Source organism: Quercus suber, unplaced genomic scaffold (genome assembly GCF_002906115.3).
Source record: "Quercus suber isolate HL8 unplaced genomic scaffold, Cork oak 2.0 scaffold_56, whole genome shotgun sequence".
Lineage (NCBI taxonomy): Eukaryota > Viridiplantae > Streptophyta > Magnoliopsida > Fagales > Fagaceae > Quercus > Quercus suber.
In genome coordinates this window covers 998,486-1,025,064 of record NW_027069521.1, presented here as the reverse complement: position 1 = coordinate 1,025,064, position 26,579 = coordinate 998,486, and the positions used below count along the sequence as shown (strand labels likewise).

General features: G+C 34.0%; 2 protein-coding genes, 1 long non-coding RNA gene and 2 pseudogenes across 9 annotated transcripts; 2 read left to right on the top strand and 3 right to left on the bottom strand.

Annotated features, from left to right (window-relative positions):
• Positions 1 to 2,200: 2,200 nt before the first annotated feature.
• On the bottom strand, positions 2,201 to 8,825 carry LOC112007331 (uncharacterized). Its single transcript, XR_002882459.2, has 4 exons — positions 7,800 to 8,825; positions 7,478 to 7,631; positions 6,531 to 6,638; positions 2,201 to 2,550 (listed from the first exon to the last, which is right to left on the bottom strand). It is a non-coding gene; the product is annotated as an uncharacterized LOC112007331 (long non-coding RNA).
• A 45-nt stretch (positions 8,826 to 8,870) lies between these two features.
• LOC112016706 (golgin candidate 6) lies at positions 8,871 to 12,333 on the top strand (the record flags this gene model as incomplete). Of its 2 annotated transcripts, XM_065772274.1 has the most annotated exon segments (8): positions 8,871 to 9,017; positions 9,405 to 9,478; positions 9,570 to 9,639; positions 9,962 to 10,015; positions 10,118 to 10,213; positions 11,309 to 11,382; positions 11,544 to 11,600; positions 11,693 to 12,333. In XM_065772274.1, coding segments are annotated over 6 exon segments (447 nt in total), but the record flags the coding sequence as incomplete, so codon positions are not given.
• Positions 12,334 to 12,819: 486 nt separating this feature from the next.
• Positions 12,820 to 23,095, bottom strand: LOC112024029 (uncharacterized). Of its 6 annotated transcripts, none has more exons than XM_065772269.1 (13): positions 23,036 to 23,095; positions 22,823 to 22,944; positions 22,660 to 22,738; positions 21,486 to 21,578; positions 19,507 to 19,735; positions 16,429 to 16,519; positions 15,909 to 16,307; positions 14,959 to 15,822; positions 14,735 to 14,858; positions 14,172 to 14,226; positions 14,012 to 14,082; positions 13,743 to 13,795; positions 12,820 to 13,336 (listed from the first exon to the last, which is right to left on the bottom strand). In XM_065772269.1, coding segments are annotated over exons 5-8 (1,248 nt in total). In that variant the 5' UTR covers positions 19,509 to 19,735; positions 21,486 to 21,578; positions 22,660 to 22,738; positions 22,823 to 22,944; positions 23,036 to 23,095; the 3' UTR covers positions 12,820 to 13,336; positions 13,743 to 13,795; positions 14,012 to 14,082; positions 14,172 to 14,226; positions 14,735 to 14,858; positions 14,959 to 15,066. The 6 variants fall into 6 exon arrangements, with proteins under 6 accessions (XP_065628341.1, XP_065628342.1, XP_065628344.1 ...); XM_065772270.1 differs by having other exon boundaries at positions 19,507 to 19,667; XM_065772272.1 differs by having other exon boundaries at positions 19,507 to 19,631.
• LOC136067050 (protein EDS1B-like) lies at positions 16,900 to 18,113 on the bottom strand (annotated as a pseudogene).
• On the top strand, positions 18,259 to 19,161 carry LOC112024022 (protein EDS1B-like; annotated as a pseudogene).
• Positions 23,096 to 26,579: the final 3,484 nt, after the last annotated feature.

The window sequence follows — 26,579 nt, the reverse complement described above, 5'->3', positions numbered from 1 at the left end:
TACAAAGGCATGTGGGGCACATAACCTGCCAAATTAAAAATAGGGCATTAAATCTGAGGTTGGTTATTGTATCAATATATAACTTGAAAGAGAAAATAGAGTGAAGTAGTAAAGTATACCTAGATTGCAATTTCATAAGAATTAGACTAATGGCTGATGATGGTTTTCTTTTGATTCCCTTCATTAGTGGGGAAACTAATAATCCGTTTAGACTATCATTCAAGTTTTATATGATCTTACTTGCATGCCAAACAATAGAGGTAATGACAATTTTCCCAAAAAAAGCATCACTACTTCTATTTTCCAATCTAATGAAAATCTACATCATGTGTTCATGAATCAACTGTTCCCCTATATGCATATGAGCCTTGTACATTGAAGTGTCAGGGAGAACCAACAATTCAATATCCGCATGCACCAAACTAATATTAACAATTTTCAAGTTTATAGAATCTTTATAGAGCCTAAGTATTAACAACCAAATTGATATTACGCATCTGGCAAGCTGTAATATACCTAGAATAGATCCATCAAATGTATATATATACGCATACCTAGAACAGAAAATTACTAAAATTTCTAAGGCAACCATAAAACACATGAAAATTTTGAGTAGGGGAGACATGGAGTGGGGTATATACATCATGAATAACAAAGTTAATTTTGGACTTAGCAAATGTTAAGCGCTGGATGGGAAAGTTACTTCTATCTAGTATCTACATAGAAAATCTTGTGGCTTCTTCAACATCCAGAAAAATTCGTGAACACATATACCTCTGCACGTGTATTGTGTTGCACACACTACCTTAAGAGTCTTAAATTTCTAGTTATGTCCCTACACTTATTTTACGTGAATAATGTTACCTGGACCCAAGATCACTGCCAATTACTTGGAGCCTTGGACAACTACCCGCACTAAAAGAAACTCAACTCAAGCCTTTACATTCTTCTTGATACTTTCAAGTATTTGTTCCTCAGTTTTTATATTTCATGGGCAGATTATGTTTTTGGCTTCAATCCTAAATCTTTGGGATCCATTTCTATTTACATAAAATTGGATATTGATGGATATGGATCAAGAAATTAACTGAATTTTTTTTTAAAGAATTTAACTACACCATGCAAAAAGAAAAATTATAAAATAAAAAACTCAAAAATAGGTGTCTTTTTTTTTTTTAGTTTTTTTTTTTTTTTTTTTTTTTTTTTTTTTTTTTTTTTTTACCTTGAGAAGTCGACTGTTTGGCTTGAGGTTGATCTTTTGGGTCGGTCCTCAATTCCTAGAATCATCATTCAGAATGTTAGAAGACCACATAGAAACTCAACATTCAAATTCCATTTAATCTTAACAAAAAAAAATTCCTGAAAAAATCTTTGAAGTGCTACTTTCTATGGAAACAAAAGAGACATTTTATTTTTAAGAGAAACAAAGTTAGAGAGATTTATGGACCTGGCGAAATCGATGCCAAGCATAGAGAACATCTCAGTCATGTATTTGAGGCCCTTTGAAGTCGTTGCTTTAAAATTGAGATTGAAACGGAAAAGTGAACAGTCAGAGCTCAGAATAGCTAGAGGTAGAAATGATGAGTTGGTGTAATTAAGGACAATGTTTGGGTTTTGTAAGAGGCATGAAGAGGAGAGGGTTGTGTTATAAGAGAGAACTTCAAAGCCACTACGTTAATTGTACCTGGCGTTAATTGTAGTTATTATTACTTATTATAGTTTGGCTGGGGTTGAAAATGGGCCTGGGCTTGCTATGAACTCTGATTTTGGACAAAACCTTTTGTTAATTTTAAATGCCAGCTCATGTTTTTGCAAAACTATTCTATTAGAACGCCACATGGCAAAACCTCATGCACTTCCGCATGAGGTCTCTACTTTTATATATACTAGCCTTTAATCCGCACAATGCGCAGGGTATTCCACAAAGTAACTTTTATTGCAGTCTCTTTTTTTTTTTGGGTAACTTTTCTGTACTTTTTAAAAATGTCAATACTTTTTATTCAAAACAGTATCTTTTTGATTCTTTGATTTGGCATGACCAAACTCCCAACTCTTTAAAATCACCATTTATCATCAACAATAAATTTCTATTTAAAAAAAAAATGCAGTTGTATTTGCAATTGACATGCATTCAGATTTACATAAATAAACCCAAACGCACAGGAGTACTCTATGTATTAGTCATGTTAAAACATGTAAAGTCTGTTAATCATTTGAATGCTTTCTATAAAATACAATAAAATTTTAGTAGGTAATTACAATTTAATTGAGTGTGAAATCAACCACAGATAAACTCTAATTATATAAACATTATATCATAAAAATTCTTATATAGCCGTACAAATCATCTTAACATAAATGTTATATCATCGAAGTTTAGCAATAAGTTGCTATTGTACCCTATTCAATTCTTTTCCCTATTCGATGCATTCTATTTAGTAGCCTTGTGACGTTTATGAAGCATTTGGCAAACGTATATGCTACTTCTATTTGCTGATTTTCAATGGAGTTGTCATTCTTTGATTTTCCCACAACAACATTTTTTATTTCCTGCAATGATCGACAATTTAATTAAATGGTGCATCAAAAAGTGTCTAAATATATGCATATTGCTCAAACATCATAATGCTATTTAATGATCAATATCAAATCAAGATGAAGACATCCTAAGCAATAAAAGTTTTGTTTTTTGTTATATATTTTTTTAACATAGACTTTTATCTAGAATGAAAACATATAAACATTAAAAATACCAAGACAAAGGAAAAGGCAAAATATAGAAAAACTGTGAAGTTACTGACTTTAGATAAAATAAGATGGAAATTTTTTAGCATGCTATTTGATCCATTGATATCTGATTGGGTGGGTGCGTGTTCAAATACTCATAATTTAGTAGTTCGTAACATTGCTATCACTATTCAGTAAGGTTCAGAGTTTATGCTCTTCTACATATAAACATCCACAATAATAATCTCTAAGACAATGCATTACTTAGTTTTTTTTTTTTTTTAAACACATTTATTCACAATCTGCCAATCTCACCAGTAATGGAGAATTTAAAGGTTGTCTCAACGGGAATGTGTCAAATAAATTTTTATATTAAACAAATCAAACAAAAACACGTACACACTGTGAAATTCCCCAATCATAGATAGTTCAAAGGTTTTCCTAGATATAACTCTCAAAGTAAATGAATTTAATGGGTTATAGCATGTTCTTATCCTGAAGTTAGCAAATATGACGAACATAATATTCCTATGTCTGTTGAAAAGAGTAGATTTAGATGTACTTCAATGTGAAAGTCATGACAATTAGCCCTACTTATTATGTAATAACCTTCAAATATATCAAACATAATATTTCTAAATCAGTTTAAAATGTGCACATGTCCCAGCCATATGAAAAGAGTGTTCTGAATGTTAGCCAAAAGATAATTCTTTACTTGAAAATATCAATTACATAAAACCAAGAGCTGGACAGAAAGATTTGTATTTACTACTACATGTCCAAATTGCTTTGTAGGAGAAACTGAAAAACTTTCAAATTTCATCAAAAGTTGAAAGTAGAGACTATTTTTCCTTCAAAATTAGGACAAAAGAGCTGTTAGTAGTATGGATTCAACTTTTCACTTTGGTCAACTAAAACAGAGTTATCAAGATGTTTAATTGTTAATTAATTAACTTATCTTCATTGCTAGTAATGTAAGATTTAGTAGCTTCAGTGTCAAAAGACAACATAAAATATTATTTAGATCTCAGAGAGTATGAAGTTGCTCAAGCGAACGAAGACACTCACGCAAAGAAAACAAACAACAAAAAAAAATAAAATTTTAGGATAAGATTACTTGCATTCAGAGACACGATATAAACAAATTAGCAAAGCTCCTATCAAAACACTTTTTTTTTGTTACATTTTTTTTTTTTTTTTTTTTTTTTTTTTTTTAAAACCCTGAATAAAGCAACTTGAAAGAAATGCAAATTTTATTTTTGATAGATCAATATAAGTTTACAATTTCTTATAGATAAATGCCACTAATTAGAGGTGTGCAACTAAAACAACCAAAATAATTTAAATTGACAGGACTGCAACAAACCTTCCATTTTACCCAAAACCCTTTTCATAGATCCACCTCAACTTCACAGACAACAAACCTTTCATATAGTTATATTAAAGTCCGTTGAAGTTAAAAGGGGGAAAAAATGAAGCTATTTTATTAAACGCTTAGTGTGCATATAACAAAAGGCAAAATTTGAGAGAGGGAGAATGGGGTGATTTTCTAGAGATTCTATCCCCATCTAATATTCATGTAGACAAAAAGAAAACCATTTGAAGAATAAGGAGAAAAGAACATAAAAAGGACAAAATACCTTGACCTTGAGATATAATGAGATTGAGTGAGTCTTAAAAAAACTGTTTATCTGGTTCATTGTGCAACGCAGGGAACAAAACAATTAAGCTGAAAATAATATAAAAGGGGGAATTCGAAAAGCTTGCTGTTAATTTGCTGGTACTCATTGTAATGAAATTACTTGCTTCAAACAATATGATTTGTGAAGTCTTCGTCATTTATATCACAAATGCAAGAAAAGCTTAATTAAAAGAGAAAAAGAAAAACCTTAAATAATTTGACAACCACAAAAAAGAACATAGGAAACCAAAACATAAAGAAGAGGGAATTATCTATTATTTAAATTAAAAACACATAAAAGAATGGCGTGAATTTATGTTCTTCCGCCAAAAAAAAAAAAAAAAACCTGATTCAAAGCCTAATATTAACCCAAATACCTAATCAAAACTAAGCCAATCAAAACCTATATAAAACACAACTATCTATTTATTTATTTAAATTACTGGTAGAGGTTTTAGAAATCCAACAGTAATGGATTGGTTTAATGATAACGGGTGGCAGCTTTTGTAGGGGTGACCCTCAGATTTCTCTAAAACCTTAGGGACTCTTATCTCTTAATTTTGTCTCAAATTTAAACAATGTAAATAGAACTATCTCCAACAGAGTTGTGTTTAGAACCTATAAGATGATTAATAAAACAACATTGTGAAGAACAAATAAAAAATCAAGAGCATATTTGAAACCTTAAACATGATATTTCTTTAAAGAATTTTGCATTCAAAAAATCACATACCCAAACCTAAGCCTAAATCAAAATCAAATTGATTGAAATAGCCAAGCCTAAATCATTTTTAAACAATATAATTTTAAAACAAAACAAAAAAACCTTACTGGTAAAGGTTTCGACGTGCTGACAGAACGGTAGAAAAAAAATGAAGCAGTTTGCTTAATCAGCCAAATGAGAAGGTAGAGGGTCTGGTGGTGGCAGAGGCTGGATTGTCTTACAGCTTGAAGCAGTTGGCAGTCTCAGATTTTTCTCTCTCCCTAGTCCCCACTTCGTGCCTTCTTTGTTTACCAAAAGTCTAGGTTTTGGGTCTGCAAAGTCATGTTCTTAAACTTTTTGATTTCTTATGCCCAATTGATGTAGTGTTTTGGGTTTCAGTTTTTTAGATCGTGCAGTGTTTTAGCGAAACATTGTGACTTTTGGCATTTTATTTGTAAACATGGCAGAATTTTAAGTGGTCTTTTTTCCAGGTGTGGGATGTTGAGGGTGCAAATAATGTCCATGACCTAGTTTCATTCATGCAATGATGCAAATGCTACCAAAACCAATAGCATCAAAGAGATATCAAGACAATTTTGTTCTAATGGGTCCCTTTCTATAGGTAGAATAGAAACATTGATAATGCCAAACTGCCATGATCCAGTGAGTGACAGTTTTTTGCCTACTGCTGTTTGGTTTCATTCCTTGTGATCTCAATCTTATGTTCATGTCCTAAAGTTTATGGGTCCCTGATGGCTTGCTTGCAGGTACATCTTGAGTTTTGTTTTTTCTTCTCATTGAATCCACATATATATGCCTTCCCCTTTATCTCTGTACTCTCTGTTTTTGCAATAGTTATAATAAATCATTTTGTATAATATGTTATAGAAAGATTCTCCAGATGTTTGAAAAGTGTAAAAGTTCATCAATCAATATGCCAAAGAATACAATTATAAGGAAATTCTATTAGTATGGAATTACAATTTTCACTTATTGTTAAAACAAAATTGACAGATACAGACTAATACAAATTAAAGTCATACCTCATTTTAAAAGGATAAGAATTTTAGAAGTTAGAAGGTTAACTACTATTCAACAACATTGACACCTCTGTTTACCCTTTGAAAAAAATATTAAATGGATATGAAAACCTCTATTTTGGTTTTTTTTTTTTTTATTTGATTATATGGTGTTCTTACTGTCAAGGAAACCCTACATAATAATGGAGTAGGCATGAAGATGTAGGAGAAACCGGAATAAATATGTTTAAATATTATTATTAAAAGACTTTTCTAAGTTAGGTTGAAGAAGATCACTAAATGCAAGAAGAGAGCAATTAACTAACAACACAAATATACATAAGAATTGAATCTCACATCAAATATTTATTTTTAAATTGCTACACTTCTTAATGCCTACCTCTCATGAATTCCCTCCCAAAGATTGGAGTTGATCAACGGATGCTGCTCCACTCTTAGTCACTGGACCTATTCCTATTTATTTCAGCCATCCAAATATTTATATTTACTGAAAACAAAGAAATTGTATTTGTAAAGAACTTGTGATTGGCTGCAAGTATCTTCAAAGGGAGATTTCTAAATAGTAGAAGATGAACAGTTTGGTGCAATTCAACACCATTTCAATTTCTTTTACAAAAAAACAATAATCTCAAAAAGAATCAAATCTAACCTAAATACCCAAAACAAAAACAATTCTAACCCAAAAACCTTAGCTAAAACAAAATCTAATCCATATAATCATGAACTGATATCAAAAAACCAATAGTTAAAAAAAAATAGTTTATATATCCGTACATGAATCTATATATATTCATTTAATCTAAGGATATAAAAGCATACGAATGATGTCAAGCATATAATTCCATAGATATATCAGAATCATAACAAAGATTCTAGTGCTTCAACTATTACATGACAAAACAAAAAAGTTATATCATATCTCAACAAACCTAGCAATCTCATTAGCAGTGTGCATCTGTAACCATAGCTTTTACGAATCAAGTTTGTACCCATATAAAATTATATACATGCCAAGCCATAGTATCCAAAAATTGAATGAATATATCACATATATCAATCACAGCACACAGATTTATCGAACAATAATTCTAAAAAAAAATTATGCAGGAAAATTAGGGTTTTAATCGCAAAACAGATCTAGGATATTCCGCAAATTCACGGAAACAGAGGGAACTTATAGTTATAAAACAAAATTATGCAGGAAAATTACTGCAGAAATTCGAAGAATCAATATTCTAGGGTTCTGCAGTCTTGTTCATGCCGTAAGAATCAATTTTCACAACAAAGCACCAAAAGGAGAAGAATGTACGCAGAATTGATGCGTACCTTTCATCGGAATAGCGCCGATCTCTAACTTCGTATCTCAAAACCTCTGTGACGTTTGATCGTATTTAGCTTTGACGGATGCCGATAGTGATGGTCTAAGTCCGGTAGGAAATGGCGGTGGACGGTCGTACGAATATCCACTGGTTCACAGAGTCTGAAGAGAAGAGATCGCTAGGGTTTTAATCGCAAAACAGATCTACAATATTCCGCAAATTCACGAAAACAGGGGAAACTTATCCCGAAATCACAGAGAAATTTCAAAACCGAATCCAAACAACAAAAACTCATAGAGAGAAAGAGAGGGAGAGAGCAAAGAACGTACCTGAAAAACTCAAAAGGGGATGGCGATGGCCGGCCAAACGAATTTCCAGTGTGTCGCAAGTTTTTTTTTTTTCTCCTTCCCTTTTCCTCTGTCACAGTATCTCTGGGGTTTTTTTAAGAGAGAGAAAATGGTAATAAGAATCTACTGAGAAGATGCTAGGGTTTTTTTAGTGTGACGTTTTTTTTTTTTTTTTTTTTTTTAAATATATACACCATCACCGTTAAACGGTGTCACCCTTGCAAATCAACATAAGGTATCGCTTTTTTAAAGTGACGTCACTTTTCTGATTTGTCAACACATCCTTAATTGTAGGCACTCACATTCTCTCAGCTTCGTCTATTATATATATATAGATATTGATGACTTCATTTCTGCTTCCACCATCACCTCCACTACTAACACATTGCCCCAGCCACCTTCACACTTAGTTTTTTTGGATAAGTACACTAATATTTAATGGTATTTTGCACAATACTTAAATGGACTTGTTAGATATTATTGCTATTATAATAAATATAACTCTGGCTGCTCATACTCATACTGATCCATAATTTTTTATTCCTTGTGCTTTCATCAATAACCATAGAGGAAAATGAATAGAGAAAGACATGAGAGTATTATGTGGTTCAGCCACAAGGCTTGCATCCACAGAACAAGAACCAAAGGGTTACATTTTCTTCATTCACTTGGATGATGAATCATTACAATAGAACCCATTTTTATAATGGGAATTATATACACTACAATCACAATTTTGAATTAATTGCTTCAATCCTACAATTTTCTTTGGCAATCAATTTCTTGATTGATTCTAATCCCATGATTTTCTCCAATAATCAAATGCCTTGATTTTGTCTTCACTAAGATGGAAAGTATATACTTTCCTACAACAATGTTTGCTGTTATATCATTGCTTATATTTTCTTAAGTTCATCTCCCACATTGCATGAGTGTTTTTTTTTTTCCCCTTCTTTTAAATACCTATCAGGGTCCCAGTCCACCACTAGGACACAAACGGAGAATACATCTCTAAGAGAGTTAGGTGGCNGTTCATTCGTTCCATTTGTGCAGGTTCGGGGTGCTTTAGAAACTCTTGTAGGTGCTCTGACTCCTATTGAGCATGCAAAAGGGCCAAAGAATGAGGTTCAACCAGCTTTAATGAACACTGATTTGCTTTCCAGAGAAGCAGACAGCATTTCTCTTCTTCTAAGTTTGTTGGTGAGAGCTCCTCACTTAAATTTTGATCACCATGGATATGTTTTGGGCGCGTTTGGTATTGCTGTCGGAAGTAGAGTTCTAGCTGTAGAGCATTTGAGATTAAAAAATTTAACTCAATAATGCTAAGTGCTATAAAACTGTTAAACTGTTTGGTACCCATTTCTAAGGAGCTTTCATTTGTTCAAATTTCATCTCTAACCTCAAAGTTGTTAAAAACTCTTCATTTCTGCTAAAAAGAGCTCTAAGAGCCTTACAGAAATTTTCACCTCTCTTACGTTAATACTAGACACACACATTAATTGTATTTGGTGGGTTTACTATATTTGCTTGGTTTATGCATAGCATCATGGCCTTTTTCATTGTTATTTTGTTTGGATGCTTTGGCAGTCAGAGGAGGATTTCTATGTACGATATTATACTCTTCAACTTTTGACAGCGCTCCTCACAAATTCTCCAAATAGGTATTAGTTTCTCAACTACTTTTTGCTTTTGTGCAAATTTGTGGATTCTTTTAAGTTGTAGCAGGAAGAATTTTTGCTGAGTTGTCTTCAGGTTACAGGAAGCCATTCTTACCATTCCTCGTGGAATAACTCGGCTGATGGATATGCTAATGGATCGTGAGGTACAAAATGTGTTCATGGAATCTTGCTTCTGCTACTTTTTCTCGATGTTACTTTATAAAGGCATATTTCTCAACAATATAAGCTTTTAGCAGTGATCTTATTTGGTAGGAAAATTCAAATTTTTTTATTGTCTCCCAGAGTTTTTCTGCTTACAATTCCTGCCTGTTAGTTGAAATTTTGGCACTTGCAATACTTTATGAGGAGAACAACGTATCTTTAATTGTTTGTGTTAAAATAATGGTTAGATTAAAATCACTACTTGGTAATTTATCAGTTTGATTATCTTGTTGTACTCTTATTGAAAACAATTGTGGTTCTTAGGTTATTCGAAATGAGGCCTTACTGTTGCTTACTTATTTGACCCGTGAAGCTGAGGTAAGATCTTCCTTCCACTTTGTCATCTGATGGTTCTGCTAAACTTGTGCTTGAAAATGTGTTTGATTTCCCTACTAATTACTACAGTTTTGTGAATTTTAGGAGATTCAAAAAATGTGGGTCTTTGAAGGTGCATTTGAGAAGATTTTCAGCATCATTAAAGAGGAAGGAGGTTCAGAAGGTGGTGTTGTTGTGCAGGTGATTTACTGTTACTCAATTTATCATGGTAGTTTAATCAATTGGCTCTAGCCTGTTTGCAGATAAATCACTTGCCTTGCAAATGGCTTCTTATTGTTTGGGCTTCTACAATTTAAAGCTTATTTTCTTTATGGTCTTTTGAATGTGATACTTTTTTCGTTTATATCAATTGATTGATTAGTTGTCATGGATTACTAAGACAGCTTCAGCAATGGAGTTATGACAGAGTTTAAGTGCCTCTATTGCATATCACTAATTCGCTAGCTAAATGAGCTGTTTATATGCTATAATTACATTGACCTTCTGCACTATTTGCAGCTTTTGTTTCTGAATATTTTATTTTGTCATTGGTTCTTTATGGTTATGATTTTACTTGTAGCTCAAATTAAGGACTGTTGTAGTTTCACCAGTTTTTTGAGTTTGAAACCCACGTGCATTTAATGAGACTTCTTGAATTGCTTTGACAAGTATTGCATTTTCACTTTATTTTTTATAATTGAACCAGTCTTTGCTTTTAGGTAATGCTTGACTTTTATGAAGAAACATTGAACAGGATAGTGACTTCTGATTTAGTTTAGTTTAGCATATGCCAAAATTTTGTGAATTTCAGTTTCAATATTTTTAGTTCTAACATGCACTTACCAAAATAAAAAATAAAAAATTATAGTTCTAACATGCGAATGAGTTGTATTTCAACCGGCACTTTCTTCTCCTCTAATAATGGGATGGAGGGTGAGGTCAAGGGTTCACGACCTACTGGATGCATGTGCAGCTTATAATTGTTATTTTATTTTATTTTATTTTTAAATTTCTAGTTCTACCATGATATTTTGCTTTTGGTACAATTTATTTTTGTTTTCACCTATGAGAACTCAACTAAGAAATCTGTATTTCTCTGTATTCTACAATATGTTATGCCTTCTGTTAAAAGTTTTTGTTTAAAAAGATAAGACAGAAAATTATTACAATAGGAATCACTAATGGGTTCAAGCATCATAATGGGTGCAAGTGTAACTTGCCCATAAAAATAAATAAATAAATAGAAAATATTTTGTAAATATACTTATTAGTAATGGGATGCCCCGCTGTCTACAGGTGTGAAGTTGCAGAAGGTAATAGGACATATTCAGTTTGTGAATGTAACTTTTCACTATCCTTCAAGGTTAACGGTACGTCTTTTTTAGGTTGAACTGACTTTGATTTATCTTCCTTTTTGTGTCCCAGATGTTTTCTTATATTACCTGTTTACATAAATTTGTATGGAGAAAAGTAAATGACCAATAGTTCTTTGTAGTCCATAAAGTACTCACTGCTTAGTGACATTAAACAGGTGCCCATTCTAGAACATGTAAACTTCTCTGTGAAAGCAAATGAAGTGGTTGCAATTGTAAGAAATTTATCTCCTTATTTAATACCATTCCTCGTTATGATGCTGGTGCAAGGATTTAAGAAGTTTCTGTACATTTAAACTTTTCCAAGGTTGGTATAAGTGGCAGTGGAAAAAGCACATTAGTCAATCTTTTGCTTCGTCTCTATGAGCCAAGCAATGGTCAGGTAAGTAACAATTACCTTGCATCTCATGTTAGCATCTTGAAATATATATATATATATATATTTTTATCAGTAGCATCTTCAAATAAAATCAATAATTATATTAAATGAACTAAGGATTTTGACCTATTACTAAATGATTCATTGTTTTTTCAAATCTTTTTTTTTTTTTTTCTTGGGACAATAGAACATACTATACCCTGTAAACAACGTCTCCTTATTAATGATTGCCACCTAACTCTCTTAGAGATGTATTCTCCGTTTGTGTCCTAGTGGTGGACTGGGACCCTGATAGGTATTTAAAAGAAGGGGAAAAAAAAAAACACTCATGCAATGTGGGAGATGAACTTAAGAAAATATAAGCAATGATATAACAGCAAACATTGTTGTAGGAAAGTATATACTTTCCATCTTAGTGAAGACAAAATCAAGGCATTTGATTATTGGAGAAAATCATGGGATTAGAATCAATCAAGAAATTGATTGCCAAAGAAAATTGTAGGATTGAAGCAATTAATTCAAAATTGTGATTGTAGTGTATATAATTCCCATTATAAAAATGGGTTCTATTGTAATGATTCATCATCCAAGTGAATGAAGAAATGTAACCCTTTGGTTCTTGTTCTGTGGATGCAAGCCTTGTGGCTGAACCACATAATACTCTCATGTCTTTCTCTATTCATTTTCCTCTATGGTTATTGATGAAAGCACAAGGAATAAAAAATTATGGATCAGTATGAGTATGAGCAGCCAGAGTTATATTTATTATAATAGCAATAATATCTAACAAGTCATTTAAGTATTGTGCAAAATACCATTAAATATTAGTGTACTTATCCAAAAAACTAAGTGTGAAGGTGGCTGGGCAATGTGTTAGTAGTGGAGGTGATGGTGGAAGCAGAAATGAAGTCATCAATATCTATATATATATAATAGACGAAGCTGAGAGAATGTGAGTGCCTACAATTAAGGATGTGTTGACAAATCAGAAAAGTGACGTCACTTTAAAAAAGCGATACCTTATGTTGATTTGCAAGGGTGACACCGTTTTCAGGACATAAGAAATGTAGTTGCAAGAGAGGCAAAAGGTGGCAACTAAATTGCTTTGAGAAAACAATACAGTAGAAAACAGGCTACCAGCTGCATAAACCAGCTAAATGCATATTCCTCAAAAATTCCTAACAGAACCGATGTATTTTTACATTAACCACCTATTCCAATGAGATGATACATTATTTTCAAATGCCTAACTTCTTCTGAGTTCAGACACATTACAGTAATGATCCCTCTCCAAACTCCAATGAAGGACCAAAAACAAAACAGGATAACAATTTTATTAAAAAAAAAAATGAATAATACGAGAATGCAAAGTGTGTCTGAGTCATAAGTCATAAACCCTTATTTCTCAAAAACAAGTTCTTCTAGAATTAGTTAAGACAGAAAAAGACTAAAGTCGTATCTGGGTCATTTTCAATTTCTTCAAATTTATAAATATCATGAACATAAAAGAGAATTTTACCTATCTTCATTTGAACCAGAATTCTCATTGCCAAAAACGAGCCCAACAACCCCCTGCACAATCATTTCAAGCTCAATTACATCCAAACATAATATAAAAGGCACAACCACAAAATCCATTCAATCATAAATTGGCTCAAAATCAAATGGCAACAACCCTCACTAACCAAAAAAAAATCCATTCTGCCCATGACTTGTACATAATCAAATCATACCATTGGTAGAGAAAAAAAAAAAAAAACTATTGTGCCCACCATTCATTGTAAACCCATATACCAAAATTTTAGAGTTTGCAACTTTAATATATGCTATAGATGACCATATGAAAAGGGTTATTAAGGTCTAACCATACAATTAAAAGCCTAAAACATTAAAACGATTATAATCAATTAGTCACAAATGATAAAAATTTACAACTATTAGAACATGCATTAAAGAGAGAGAGAGTGATAGAAGTGACCTTGTAGCCAAATACCAAATCCATGTTGTTGGGTCACCAAATTGCAAGAAATCCTGAAACAACAATAACCAAAAAAAAAAACCCAAAAGAATCAAGGTATTATTGGAGCTGGTTTGAATTTGGAAGAATCATGATCATGCACATAAACAAAATATGGATGCTTTGAGTGTCAGACTCTGTGACTTGCTGCACATTGAGTCCACCAAAGAGACAATTACAAAAATGGACACTTGAGAATTTGACAGGAAATTAACAGTAAGAATTATTGCCTTCCAAGTTCTTTCCTTTCAGTTCCATAAATCCGGACAGTTGTCGTTAAAGAAAGTGTCTCTTGTGCAACCTACATTTGAAAAGGAAACGGAAATGAGCATACAAAAAGATTCTTCAAGTGTCAAATTTTTAATAGCAAGATCAGTTTTCCGCCTATACTTCGTTAGCAGCAGCAGTGTACTCTTGGATTAACTTTGCAGCTCTCTTTTGGTACCTGTTAACCAGAACACCAGAGCAGGTTTGACAATGCCATTAAACAATCAAGAGGCCAGTAAAAGACCCCCTAATAAGCAGAAAGCAAAAATTCTCAGTGCAGGAAGAAGCAATAAACATTGAAGTTTAAGCATATATACAATGTCCCAATCAAAGCCAAAATTTAGAATTAATAACCCTACAGCTATTGATTCAAAGAAGATCCTCTATATAACAGAAGATGAAGATGTATAAAAGAATTTAGATGCAACTTTTCACATTACACAATAATTTATTCCTCTTCATCTAAATTGTTGAGGACATGAACAGACCAAAAAGAGATCTTGTAGCAAATAATAAGAGAGGACAGCAACTTGATAGTTAACAATAAATTATTCTGGATAAGGACAACTTGAATACACATAAAGATAATCGATACACCACTTTGTTTTTTATATAATATAGATTTTAGTGGAAACTCAATTTTTAAAAGACTAATATGATACGCCTGTCAAGTTTAGAAAGAGTACAGCTTTTGCATTTGATGCAGATGGGGTGCTCATCCTAATGCATTTTACGTTTATGTTGTCTCCTATAATGTTTGGTAGGTGGGGGAGGGAGTACTACATCTCCTTGGTGAGGCTCCTCGTGTTGCTGCGAAGATGGGAGTTACAACCAAACAATGGATTAGATGAATTATAATAGCATTAACAACAATTACTCAATATTCATTACATTAAATGAGTTGTCATACCGTGGGGCCAGTCTTGTGTCCTGCTTTGTGACCACCTGTCCCACAAGGAGGTGCTTTTGTTGTGTGTTTAGGTCGACCTTGTGGAGGTGACTGTAACCCAACAACTACCTACTCAGTCTCAACAGGCACATCTAGCATATTTGCTTGACTCCCAACAACTGAAGATCCTACAACTGCGGGGGAGGATGGTGTAGCAAATGAAGTGTGAGTGAGGCCCGTAGTCATGGGATCTATATGCAGTCCAGGAGTGGGCATGAATGACATGGAGTGACTATGGGGTGGTACATGGTCTATATGACCGATGCTGTACGAGGGGGATTGAGTGTGCATGATAGGTGGCGGCTGGCTGAAATCATAGTCAAGATCAAAGCATGGCGGAGTAAATGAAAGATGAGCGGGGTCAAAAAATGTACGTGGGGTGTGTGAAGGGATCTCGGGGTGAGAAGATGCATGAGCAGTAGGTAGAGGGATCTCTAGGTCAGGAACTGCATAAGCAGTACGTGGGGGGATATCTGGGAAAGGAGATGCATGTGGACGTGGAGGGAACTCTGTGGCAGGAGATGCATGTGGGGGTGGAGGGAACTCTGGCATAGGGGATGCATGTGGGGGTGGAGGGGGATCCGACCTACTGACAACCTGATGGGGTGCACCATGCTGACCATGGCTATGGCTGGCACGATTTGAGCTCGTGCTTGGTCGTTCAGTATCTTCTGTTGCATGTGGATTTGCCCCATCAGTCTCTTCCAAGGGAAGTTTGGCAGTTATACGATGAAGGCATTCCACATATTTAAGTACAGCTAAGATATGTTTGTACATGGGACTGCCTACTGGATATTGCGTCAACATTTTCTTGTGACTTGCAACCTGCAAGTACAAAAATACAATTAGTACATCTAACAAAAAAATTATGATACGCAACAAAAATTGAAAAGAAAGGTCGAAGCGATTACCATAATAAAAAGTGAAGCGGAAGTGTGGTCGACGAACCTCCAAGTCACCCTATCATACCAACCGAAGTATGCATGAGTAGGTGACATATCACCCTGTAGTCGTGCTCCATGACATAGAGATTGTGCTCGACTATTCCATACTCGGATATGGCCATCATGTTTGTCCCTCCAATTCACCTCTATCTTCCCCCTCAGGTCTATGTCATGAAGGGCGTCGGCAGTATCAACATATGGGGGGATTTCTTGTACCATCTCAAACTGACGAACAACACGCTCCGGTGTATGTTTCTCTACTAGCCAAAAGCATACAAGCGGCACCTTCGCCGTCCATACATCCCTTCCTGCGACACAGAACGGAGGCAAGTGGGCTAAGTCATCCTGATATGGCTCCCACACCACCTGAAATAACCAAATAAAAGGGCAGCACATTATGCAATGTTCCATTATTTTCGACTATGAGCTATTTTACAAGCAGTAAATACAATAGTCATAAACAATAGAAGGAACACAATTTGGGTACCTGGTTGGGACGCATACAGTCTAATAGCTGACGGTACCGAACCAGACAGATCTCTTGGGGGCTATTTTTCGTGGTCATGACCCACACAGTCCTACAATTAAGAAAGAGAGAGTCAATACTTGGAATTGAGAATTTAAAGTATTGGGGGCTATTTTTCGTGGTCATGACCCACACAGTCCTACAATTAAGAAAGAGAGAGTCAATACTTGGAATTGAGAATTTAAAGTAATCAACAACAATAAATGATGGGCAATCGTAAATTTAACATTACATACCACTAACTTTATACCTCCTCTGTATTGGGAATGGAAAGCTAGATTGTGTCTTCGTGTTGTTGGAGAGCTAGAGAAGCGGAAGATTGGAGCTAGTAATTTCTTCTTTGCATATTCACTCTATTTAAGGCAAACTTGATAAATTGGAGCTAGTAATTTATGATATTATTAGCTTGTGAATTTTATAGTTGCACACAGATAACATTGGCAGGTGATATTATTAGCATGAGAATCATGCTCAACGATCATGAATTCTTTACATTTTTAATGCAAGATTTCGATTTATGCTCTTTAGGGAGTGTGTTCCACCACTTCATAAAGGTGGATTTCCCTGAAAACACATCTTTACCCAACTCTCTGCCTTTGATCCATATTTGTACTTGTTCTTCTAGTTTTAAAACCTCTTCCTTGACCTTGACTTGTGCAAACCCTCCTGCATTGCTAGTTTTAATGTGCAGCTCCTCTACCTTGGCCCAAAAGCATGACTCCCAACTAGATTTAGTTGGCATCCTCTTAGCATTCTCAAACCATCTCTGGGTAAACTTGTAGCGTTTTGGCCTACCCCTATCCGTATATGCTCCTGTGTCTTCATTCTTTAAGTGGCGATAGTAGTTGGCAATATCTAAGGGCTCAGCAAGGCGTCAGTACCTTGTTCCAAGATCTATCCAATCGTTCTGGCATTCAAATGCATCTGGGAGTTCATACCTTTTTAAAAATTCGACGATTTCATCCCATATACCTGCTAATTCAAGTCTTTTCACATTAGCATCGAAATCCTTGGAGGATTCTTGCAGCTTGAAGGTATCATAACAATCTAGGCCACAATAACCACAATTCAATTGGTAGTCTTCCAGTAGGTATTTCATTGCTTTCCCAATGTCTGTCTTCTTGAGATCGATGCTGTCCTTGTTTCCAATCTTCCGCTTCTCTAGCTCTCCAACAACACGAAGACACAATCTAGCTTTCCATTCCCAATACAGAGGACATAAGTTCCAGAGGGCTTGTATGGGCTTAATGGAATGAAGTTTGTCACAGTTTCCAATAACAGGTTTGTGTTTCCCATGAGGTTGCAAGCAACATGGCTTTCATGCTTTGTGGCAAGCCATGTTGCTTGCAACCTCATGGGAAACACAAACCTGTTATTGGAAACTGTGACAAACTTCATTCCATTAAGCCCATACAAGCCCTTTGGAACTTATGTCCTCTGTATTGGGAATGGAAAGCTAGTTATCTTGAGGAATCCAGATGCTATTTTGCAACTATTATTTTACTCCTCTCAGTTGTGCTAAGAAGAAGAATGTACAGATGTTGCCCAGAGAACTCTTCAACAACATTTCGGCTATGAGAGTGAATTGCAAGACAGCTTCCAAATGCTAAATGAGGTTTACTTGGAGCCACTGGAATAGCTTCCATTATCTGCAAAATCTATTAGTGATAATGCAACAATTAATGCAGCCTTGAACGACCTTGGCTTGGTAATTTCTATTTCCTTTGCTTGTTTCAACAAACTTCAAAATCTTGAAATCAACTCTTCTAAAAAAATAATTGTTCTTTAAACATGACTTGCAATAGACTAAAAGTATTTCAATGCTAGAAAATGTGTTGAAGTTAAGAGTACTGGTCACCAAAGAATTTTCTTTGTCTTTTCTTTATGCTTTTCCTTGTGAGGTGTTTAGAGTAGAAGTTTAGAGTAGAAGAGCTAGATTGTGTCTTTGTGCTGCTGGAGAGCTATAGAAGTAGAAGATTGGAAACAAGGACAGCATCAATCTCAAGAAGATAGACATTGAGAAAGCAATGAAATACCTACTAGAAGACTACCAATTGAATTGTGGGTATCGTGGCCTAGGTTGTTATGATGCCTTCAAGCTTCAAGAATCCTCCAAGGATTTCGATGCTAATGTGAAGAGACTTGAATTAGCAGGTATATGGGATGAAATCGTCGAATTTTTAAAAAGGTATGAACTCGCAAATGCATTTGAAGGCCAAAACGATTAGATAGATCTTGGAACAAGGTACCGACGCCTTGTTGAGCTCTTAGATATTGCCAACTACTATCGCCACTTGAAGAATGAAGACACAGGAGCATATATGGATAGGGGCAGGCCAAAATGCTACAAGTTTACCCAGAGATGGTTTGAGAATGCTAAGAGGATGCCAACTAAATCTAGTTGGGAGTCATGCTTTTGGGCCAAGGTAGAGGAGCTGCACATTAAAACTAGCAATGCAGGAGGGTTTGCACAAGTCAAGGTCAAGGAAGAGGTTTTAAAACTAGAAGAACAAGTACAAATATGGATCAAAGACAGAGAGTTGGGTAAAGATGTGTTTTCGGGGAAATCCACCTTTATGAAGTGGTGGAACACACTCCCTAAAGAGCATAAATCGAAATCTTGCATTAAAAATGTAAAGAATTCATGATCGTTGAGCATGATTCTCATGCTAATAATATCACCTACCAATGTTATCTGTGTGCAACTATAAAATTCACAAGCTAATAATATCAGAAATTACTAGCTCCAATTTATCAAGTTTGCCTTAAATAGAGTGAATATGCAAAGAAGAAACCTCCAAATCACAATCAGCTAGACGAAATACTCATGAAGTAGAGGTGGCTACTGTATCTTCTTTTGCCCATTCCATTTGGGGTCAAAAGTTTCAAAAATTCATTAAAATTAAGTGAATACCAAGTTAAAAGATTGAATTCTTTGATAAGAAAAATGAAAATTGGTGCCTCATATAAACAATATATAAAAGTAATTAACCTTAGACAGACATATTAAAGGTATGCCAAGTAAATTGTATAACATACATGTTTGCAAAATATGCCAAGTTCCTCGAGCTTAAGGGTGCAGGTGACAAGGAATTCTCTTAAAGACTGAAAGTCCCTAATCTCAGTATCAAGCTTTGCTACATAGGTTTCAACTCCCCTCCAAACTGCATTAAAAAACACTCTAGAATTCCAACCTTTCACTGCATAAAACAAACATGGTGTTGTGCGAGTTTGTTCAAAACAAGCCGTCTACAAGCAATTGCTATGCCTACAATGCCATGAATCCAACATTATGTTTGACACAAGAATATGTCATAACAAAAACAATGTTATCTTTTTCAAGAACACACACACACACATATATATGGGTTCAAGTTACACCTAGTGTAACTTTATAAGAATTACACTTTTTTTGGATCATTGATTTATATTAGATCTAAGGGTGAAAAAAAAGTCATCGTTATGTCATTATTATTCCCTAGAATATCACATGAAGCAGGTCTGTGATGGATGCGTCTGAATATCACAATCATAACAGACAGAATAGTCAAAAAACAAAACAATTGCCTACAATAACCCATGACCTCAGCCTCCATTCATTCTTGTGGGAGGCAAAAGTGTCATTTGATCTAGAACTCATTGGCAAAATAAGCATTTATCTTTGCAATGTAAAAATACAAACATAGCACATCAACTTCTCTTCTCCTAACTACAAATTTTAGATCAACCAGGAAAGAGAAAACGTGAATGCCACCTATAAGAGTGTCTCACAAATAACCTCACTTAAATTAGTCTACTTGCAAATAAAGCTATATTTGATTTTTAAGTTGACATAAAATCATGCAGTAATTAATGAATCTTCCAAACCTCTAGGCAAAAATAGTTCACGCATATTAGAGATGAGTAAAGAAACCTTCCCGCTGGATGCAGAAAGGGAGGATACAACTAGAGCTAGTAAATTGTAACTGGAAGTTCCTGATTCCCAGGAACACTTCTTTTCTTTCCTTTTTCTAGTTTGATATGAAAATGTATAAAGATATAGCAATAAAAAAGGAGGAGACACCCCTAGGAACTAGAGAAGAAAAAAGAAACATGTAAAAAGACATAAAAGGAAGAGTAAACAAAAGCAATAGCTACAAATATAGAACTTAGCCACAGACATTTTCAACGTTCTATCACGAACACGACTCCTAAGTCCACCTCTTCAATATCACTATCAAACTCATCAGTGAAGCATATAATACTTTCTCAAGAGAAATCATTCATGTCCCCTAATCAAGTCAGACAATTTAGCCATTGGCTTTCTGCTCAACTTCCCTAAAACAACACATTACAAAAATCCATTTACAAATGAAATAGATTCAATTTTGATTATGAGAATCAATTTCCTGATATCCTATCTCAATTCATATTTTGAGCATGTTCAATTATGGATAGTATATTTTTCTAGAGTGATGGTATATATACTAATCAATCATACAAAAATTTCATGCAAAAATGATGTGACAGCATGCTTCACTCCCCAAAAGCACAAGATTGGGATCATGTGTTAAGCAGATATATCTTGAAAATAGAGCTCCCAAATTATTTAGCACGAAAATTAAGTTAGATTTTTCCCTTAAGAAAAGAATTTCCCTATCTATAATATCTTCAATATTGCAAAATTGGGTATGTAAACTGCCAATCCTGTTCTCCGCTCTAAATCATGAGCCAGGTAGAGTATACATTTCATTTTCAACGCCCATGGCACAACAAATCCTAACTCATCCTGTCCATAAATGCCTCAACCATCCTAATTTCAGAGTAAATATGGTAGTTAACAACTTAACATCAGTAATCCACCATTTTTTATAAATAAATACATAATCACAATAGCACTCAAATAGAAAATCTATAAATATGCCCCTTCTTATTTATGGCTTTCCATTTTATGGAAGGGGATGGAGAGGGGAAAGAGAGAGAGGCGAGATCTCTTTTCAAGAACAAAAGCAGCTCAAACAGTTCAAACAATAAATTACCTTGAATGTTAACTTATCCATGACCTTTTCATAATAGGGCAATGCTTCCTTAAGCTTTCCAATATTCATTAATGAGTCCCCATCCTTCAATGCCTATAAACATGATAATGGCTCTCAAAAATGAAAAATGCAATAGAACATTAATTTACTGGCAGTAAAAAAAAATAATAATAACAGAAACCAAGCTTCAAACTGAAAAACTAGTTTCCAAACCCAGTGAAAGCAACTTCTCTCTAACTAAAAGTTTCTATTTTCCAACCATATTGCAAAGCCAAACCTTATTGAAAATTGTAGATTATCCTATCCAAATTCTCAAATTTTTTACATCAATAAGTACTGTTTCCCTAAATATGGTTCACAAAAGTGGCAAATTTATCATTATCATATTCCTTCTATTTGATATAATTTTTTGAGTAGTAAGTTATACACCTAGTGGGTCGAAAACCCACAACCTTACCCTCCATCCCATTATTATGGAAAGACGAAGCCCATTTGAGCTAGAGCTCATTGGCTCCTATTTAATATATGCTAATGAAAATCTCATTTCTTAATCATATTCATTTGGATATATACTTGCCAAAAAGTTGGCTTAAAAGAAGCTAGTTCTATATTCTTCCCTTTCTTCCAGAACTGAACGTGATCCTTGTGAAGTGACAAAATTTTTTTATTTAAAATGAAATCATAAGTATGCAATAAACAACAAATTGATACTTTTACTAGTTCCATTAATTACTAAAATAGCTTGCAATAGTTGACTTCCCTTCAAGCAGCCACTAATGGAAAAATGAACTCCATCCTAGCTTTTATCACCAAAAAATTCCACTTATGTTGATTAAAGAAAAAGAAAAAAAAAAAAAAAAAAAAAAAAAAAAAAACAATGAAAATCTAAATATGGACTAACTTAAGTTGAGCTGGGAGTGGGGGTTGTAAGAGGTCTTTTTCAAAACTCATTAACTTATTTGTGGCTATTGTTCTTGTTGCCCAAAGCATGTTGAACACTAATGAAAAAAGGAAATATTATAATATGCTCAATTAAATTGTAAGCATTAGACCACTGTAACAATGCCCGATAATAGCAATTAAGCTGAAGAGATGAGTTTGACTGATATTGGAAATATCCATATTCAATGTGGATGACCAAGTTTGAGAAAGAAATCAAATTGGCTTTCCATACCTTTTGACAAGCTATTAGAAACATCCTTTACTGGTATCTCCATTATACTGAACTGAAGAGATGAGAGCAAAGATCTAACCTGAAGCAATAAGAGAATTGTTAGCAAGACAATCTCTATATGCAAAAATGATTCATATAATACAAACAAGAAAATTAAGTACACCTTCTCAGAGCATTTGAATATGGAGCTTGATACATCTAACCACCTCCAAGCAGCAGCTTTAGTTTTTTTCTCAACAATACAACCATACTTGATTTGAGGAACATTAACTGGACTGCTAGACACTTCAAACAGTAAAACACAACATAAATTTTATGCCAATTTTAAAAACTATTATAGGTCAGGATATGGGTCAAAATCAGCATTAGATGTTACCAGCAACAATATTATCCCCATCCAATGTAAGGACATTCAATTTGGATAGCCAGCAACCATTTAATATTTTTTTTGATAGGTATATAGCTAATATTATATTCTGGAGTCAAAACCACCAGACATACTAATTGCTCACAATCATGCAATTAAATTCACCCATCTCAGTGTCATTTAAACAAGACACTATTCCAAACAAGGGCAACTAATAGCATGGTCCTCTCTCCCACAGAATTATGTAAAACACAATACTGATGGTGATGGTCTTGCAGAGGGCTGTCCTGGCCCTTCTGGAGGTGGTGGGCTTTTTAGAGATGAATACGGCAATTGGGTGCTTGGGTTTTCGTTAAATATAGGCACAACAACAAGCATTGTGGCGGAATTGTGGACAATACGATTTGGACTCCAACTAGCTCAAAATAAGGGATTCAATCACCTCATTGTGGAAACAGACTCCCAATTGGCCTATAACTGGCTACTCACTGATGATAGTAATTATCCACCATTACTCACAAACTTAATTGTGATTGCACGTACCTGGTTCAAGTGGGAACTCAGCCCCACTTCCTTAAAAACGCCTACAGGGTAGATAACAGGGTGGCAGATGCACAAGCAGAGAAAGGGAAAAAACAAATCCAAAAACAGAACATGCCAGCAACCCAAATCATACAACAAGTAACAAAACAAATCCGTCTAACTTAAATCTTACACTAACAAGAAAAATTAAAGCACTAACAAGGGAAATTATCAAACACAAACACTTGGGCTAAACCCAGATGGAATAATTATTTAAAAAGCTCAAATTTTTATAAGAAAAAAAACCTTCAAACCTGAAAAATCTGAACTTTCGTTGGTAGGGACAAAAGGGATTTTCAAGGTATGGGTGAGGGGACCGTTTGAAGCCGATTGTGAGGAAAGAGGAGAGCGTTTGAGGGTGAGGGTGATTTTTGTTGCACGCCGAGGGTTGAGGATGACTGATTTCGGTGTTTGAGTGAGAGTGTTTGAACTTTGAGAGAGTGTTTGAGAGACTGAGAGAGTGTTTGAGACTGATGTCGGTGAGGGTGATTTTTGAACTTTGAGAGAGTGTTTTGAGAGACTGAGAGAGAGTGTTTGAAGTTTGAGCGAGGCGTTTGAGGCTGGCTATGGATGAGTTTGAGGAGACTGATTCTATTTGAGAATTTGAGGAGTGAGATTGAATTTTGGCATTGCCGAAATTTCAAGAAAAGTAGGAGGGAATGAGGGAAAAGGTGGAGAGAGAAAAATTGTGAATTACGGCAACACTGATGCTTTAATTCGCTACTCAAATATCTGTCCGGGTACTGTGAGACGAAGTGCTCTGAGTGGTGCCCTAAACAAACTAAAAAAATTTGTCCCCATTGTGGTAATACCATTGCCGAAAATTGGAGTGGAAAAAAAAAAGTGTATACCGAAATCTGGGAGAAATTTAAAAAAAAAAATATAATATGCTACATACACAATATTTTCACAACAAATTATAGGTAACTGATTATTATTAATTCAAATTTAAATTTAACATTGAGATTACTATTTTAATCCAACAATAACAATAAGTAACAACCTGACACTTAGAATTTGTTATAAAAATATTGTAAAAATTGTGTGCACTTCATTTCTAAAAACAAAAAAAAACAAAAAATTTCCCAATTGTGGCAATGTATTGCCGAAATACCATTGCCACAATTGGAATTTTTTTTTTTTTTTTAGAAATGAAGTGCACATAATTTTTACAATATTTTTACAACAAATTCTAAGTGTCAGATTGTTACTTATTGTTATTGTTGGATTAAAATTTAAATTTGAATTAATAATAACCAGTTACCTGTGATTTGTTGTAAAAATATTATAAAAATATTGTGTACGTAGCACATTTTTTTTTTTTTTTAAATTCCTCCCAGATTTCGGTATTCACTTTTTTTCTCCACTTCCATTTTGGGCAATGGTATTGCCACAATAGGGACAAATATTTTTAGTTTGTTTGGGGCACCACTCAGAGCACTTCGTCTCACAGTGCCTGGCAGATATTTGGACAGTGAATTACGGCAACAGTGTTACCGCAATTCACAATTTTTCTCTCTCCGCCTTTTCCCTCATTCTCTCTCCTACTTTTTTGGAATTCGGCAACACTGTTGCCGAAATTCAATCTCTCTCCTCAAATTCCCAAATAACTTGTAATAGTACCTATAACGCAAATATGTTTAGAATTAGCAATATTTAGCCAAAAGACTCGATTTTAAGGGTATGAAAAAGTGAGAGGATGGAAAATTATAGGAGGATGGAAAATATTTAATTTTTCCTCTTGTATGTTTGGTTGGAAGTGTGAAAAAATAGGAAGGTAGAAAACTTTTTTGTTTGGTCGGAGAGAAAAAGGGAAATATGAAAAATGTAATTTATATAAATTGACTATTATACCCTTGTTACATAATAAATAAGAAATAGATTTATTTGTCTCATTACATAATATAAAAGTTATCACATCATATATATAAATTTTTATTATTATTTTATTATTATAATGTAAAAATTACAATAATGTACAACTTGATCAGATCACGTTGAAAAAAAAAAGTGCTACGTGCTTAATAATTTACAATATTTTCACAATAAATAATATGTGATAAGTTTTACTGATTTTAATTTGAACACATCACTTAAATATATTTTATCAGTATTAGTTAGTAACAACCCACCATTTAAAATTTATTGTAAAAATATTGTAGTGACATTTCTCAATTTTAATTTCTTCTTCTTTATTTTATTTTTCCCTTTATCTTTTTTTTTTATCCACACATTTCTTTTCTTTTACTTTTTTCTATTTTTTCTCCCCCATACCTTTCCCTTATCTCTATTTTCACTTTTTTTTTTCTTTGTTGTTTGGCACTTGGTCTAAGCTCTCTTTACTTTACTCTTTTTTTTTTCTTCTCTTCTCTTTTTTTTTTTTTTTTTTGATGGGATTTCTTCTCTTCTCTTCGTCTACTCCACTGGTACTCTCCACTTTCTTTTCTTTTTTTTGTTTTTTCTTTTTTTTTTCTTTTCGTCTACTCCACTGGTGCTCTCCACTTTTTTTTCTTTTTTTTTTTTTTCTTTTCTCTCTTCTTCTCTTCGTCTACTCCACTGGTGCTCTCCACTTTTTTTTCTTTTTTTCTTTTTTTCTTTCTTCTCTTCTTCTCTTCGTCTACTCCACTGGTGCTCTCCACTTTTCTTTTTCTTTTCTTTTTCTTTCTTTTCTCTCTTCTTCTCTTCATCTACTCCACTGGTGCTCTCTTCACTTTTCTTTTTTCTTTTTTCTTTTCTTCTCTGCATCTTTTTTTTTTTGGACAGTTTGAAAGCTACAACTCTCTTATCCCTCAAGTCTCTGCTTTTCTTTTTCTTTTCTTTTTTTTATTCTCTTCTTCTCTTCGTCTACTCCACTGGTGCTCTCTTCACTTTTCTTTTCTTTTCTTTTTTCTTTTCTTCTCTTCGTCAACTCCACTGGTGCTCTCTTCACTTTTCTTTTTTCTTTTTCTTTTCTTCTCTGCATCTTTTTTTT

What these genes read in the sequence shown, in the direction of transcription:
- LOC112024029 (XM_065772269.1), bottom strand. An exon ending in ACTGTATGCGTCCCAACCAG is followed by an intron (nt 16,308 to 16,428) that starts GTACCCAAATTG and finishes TGGTTATTTCAG; the next exon opens with GTGGTGTGGGAGCCATATCA. An exon ending in CCGCTTCACTTTTTATTATG is followed by an intron (nt 15,823 to 15,908) that starts GTAATCGCTTCG and finishes TTGTACTTGCAG; the next exon opens with GTTGCAAGTCACAAGAAAAT.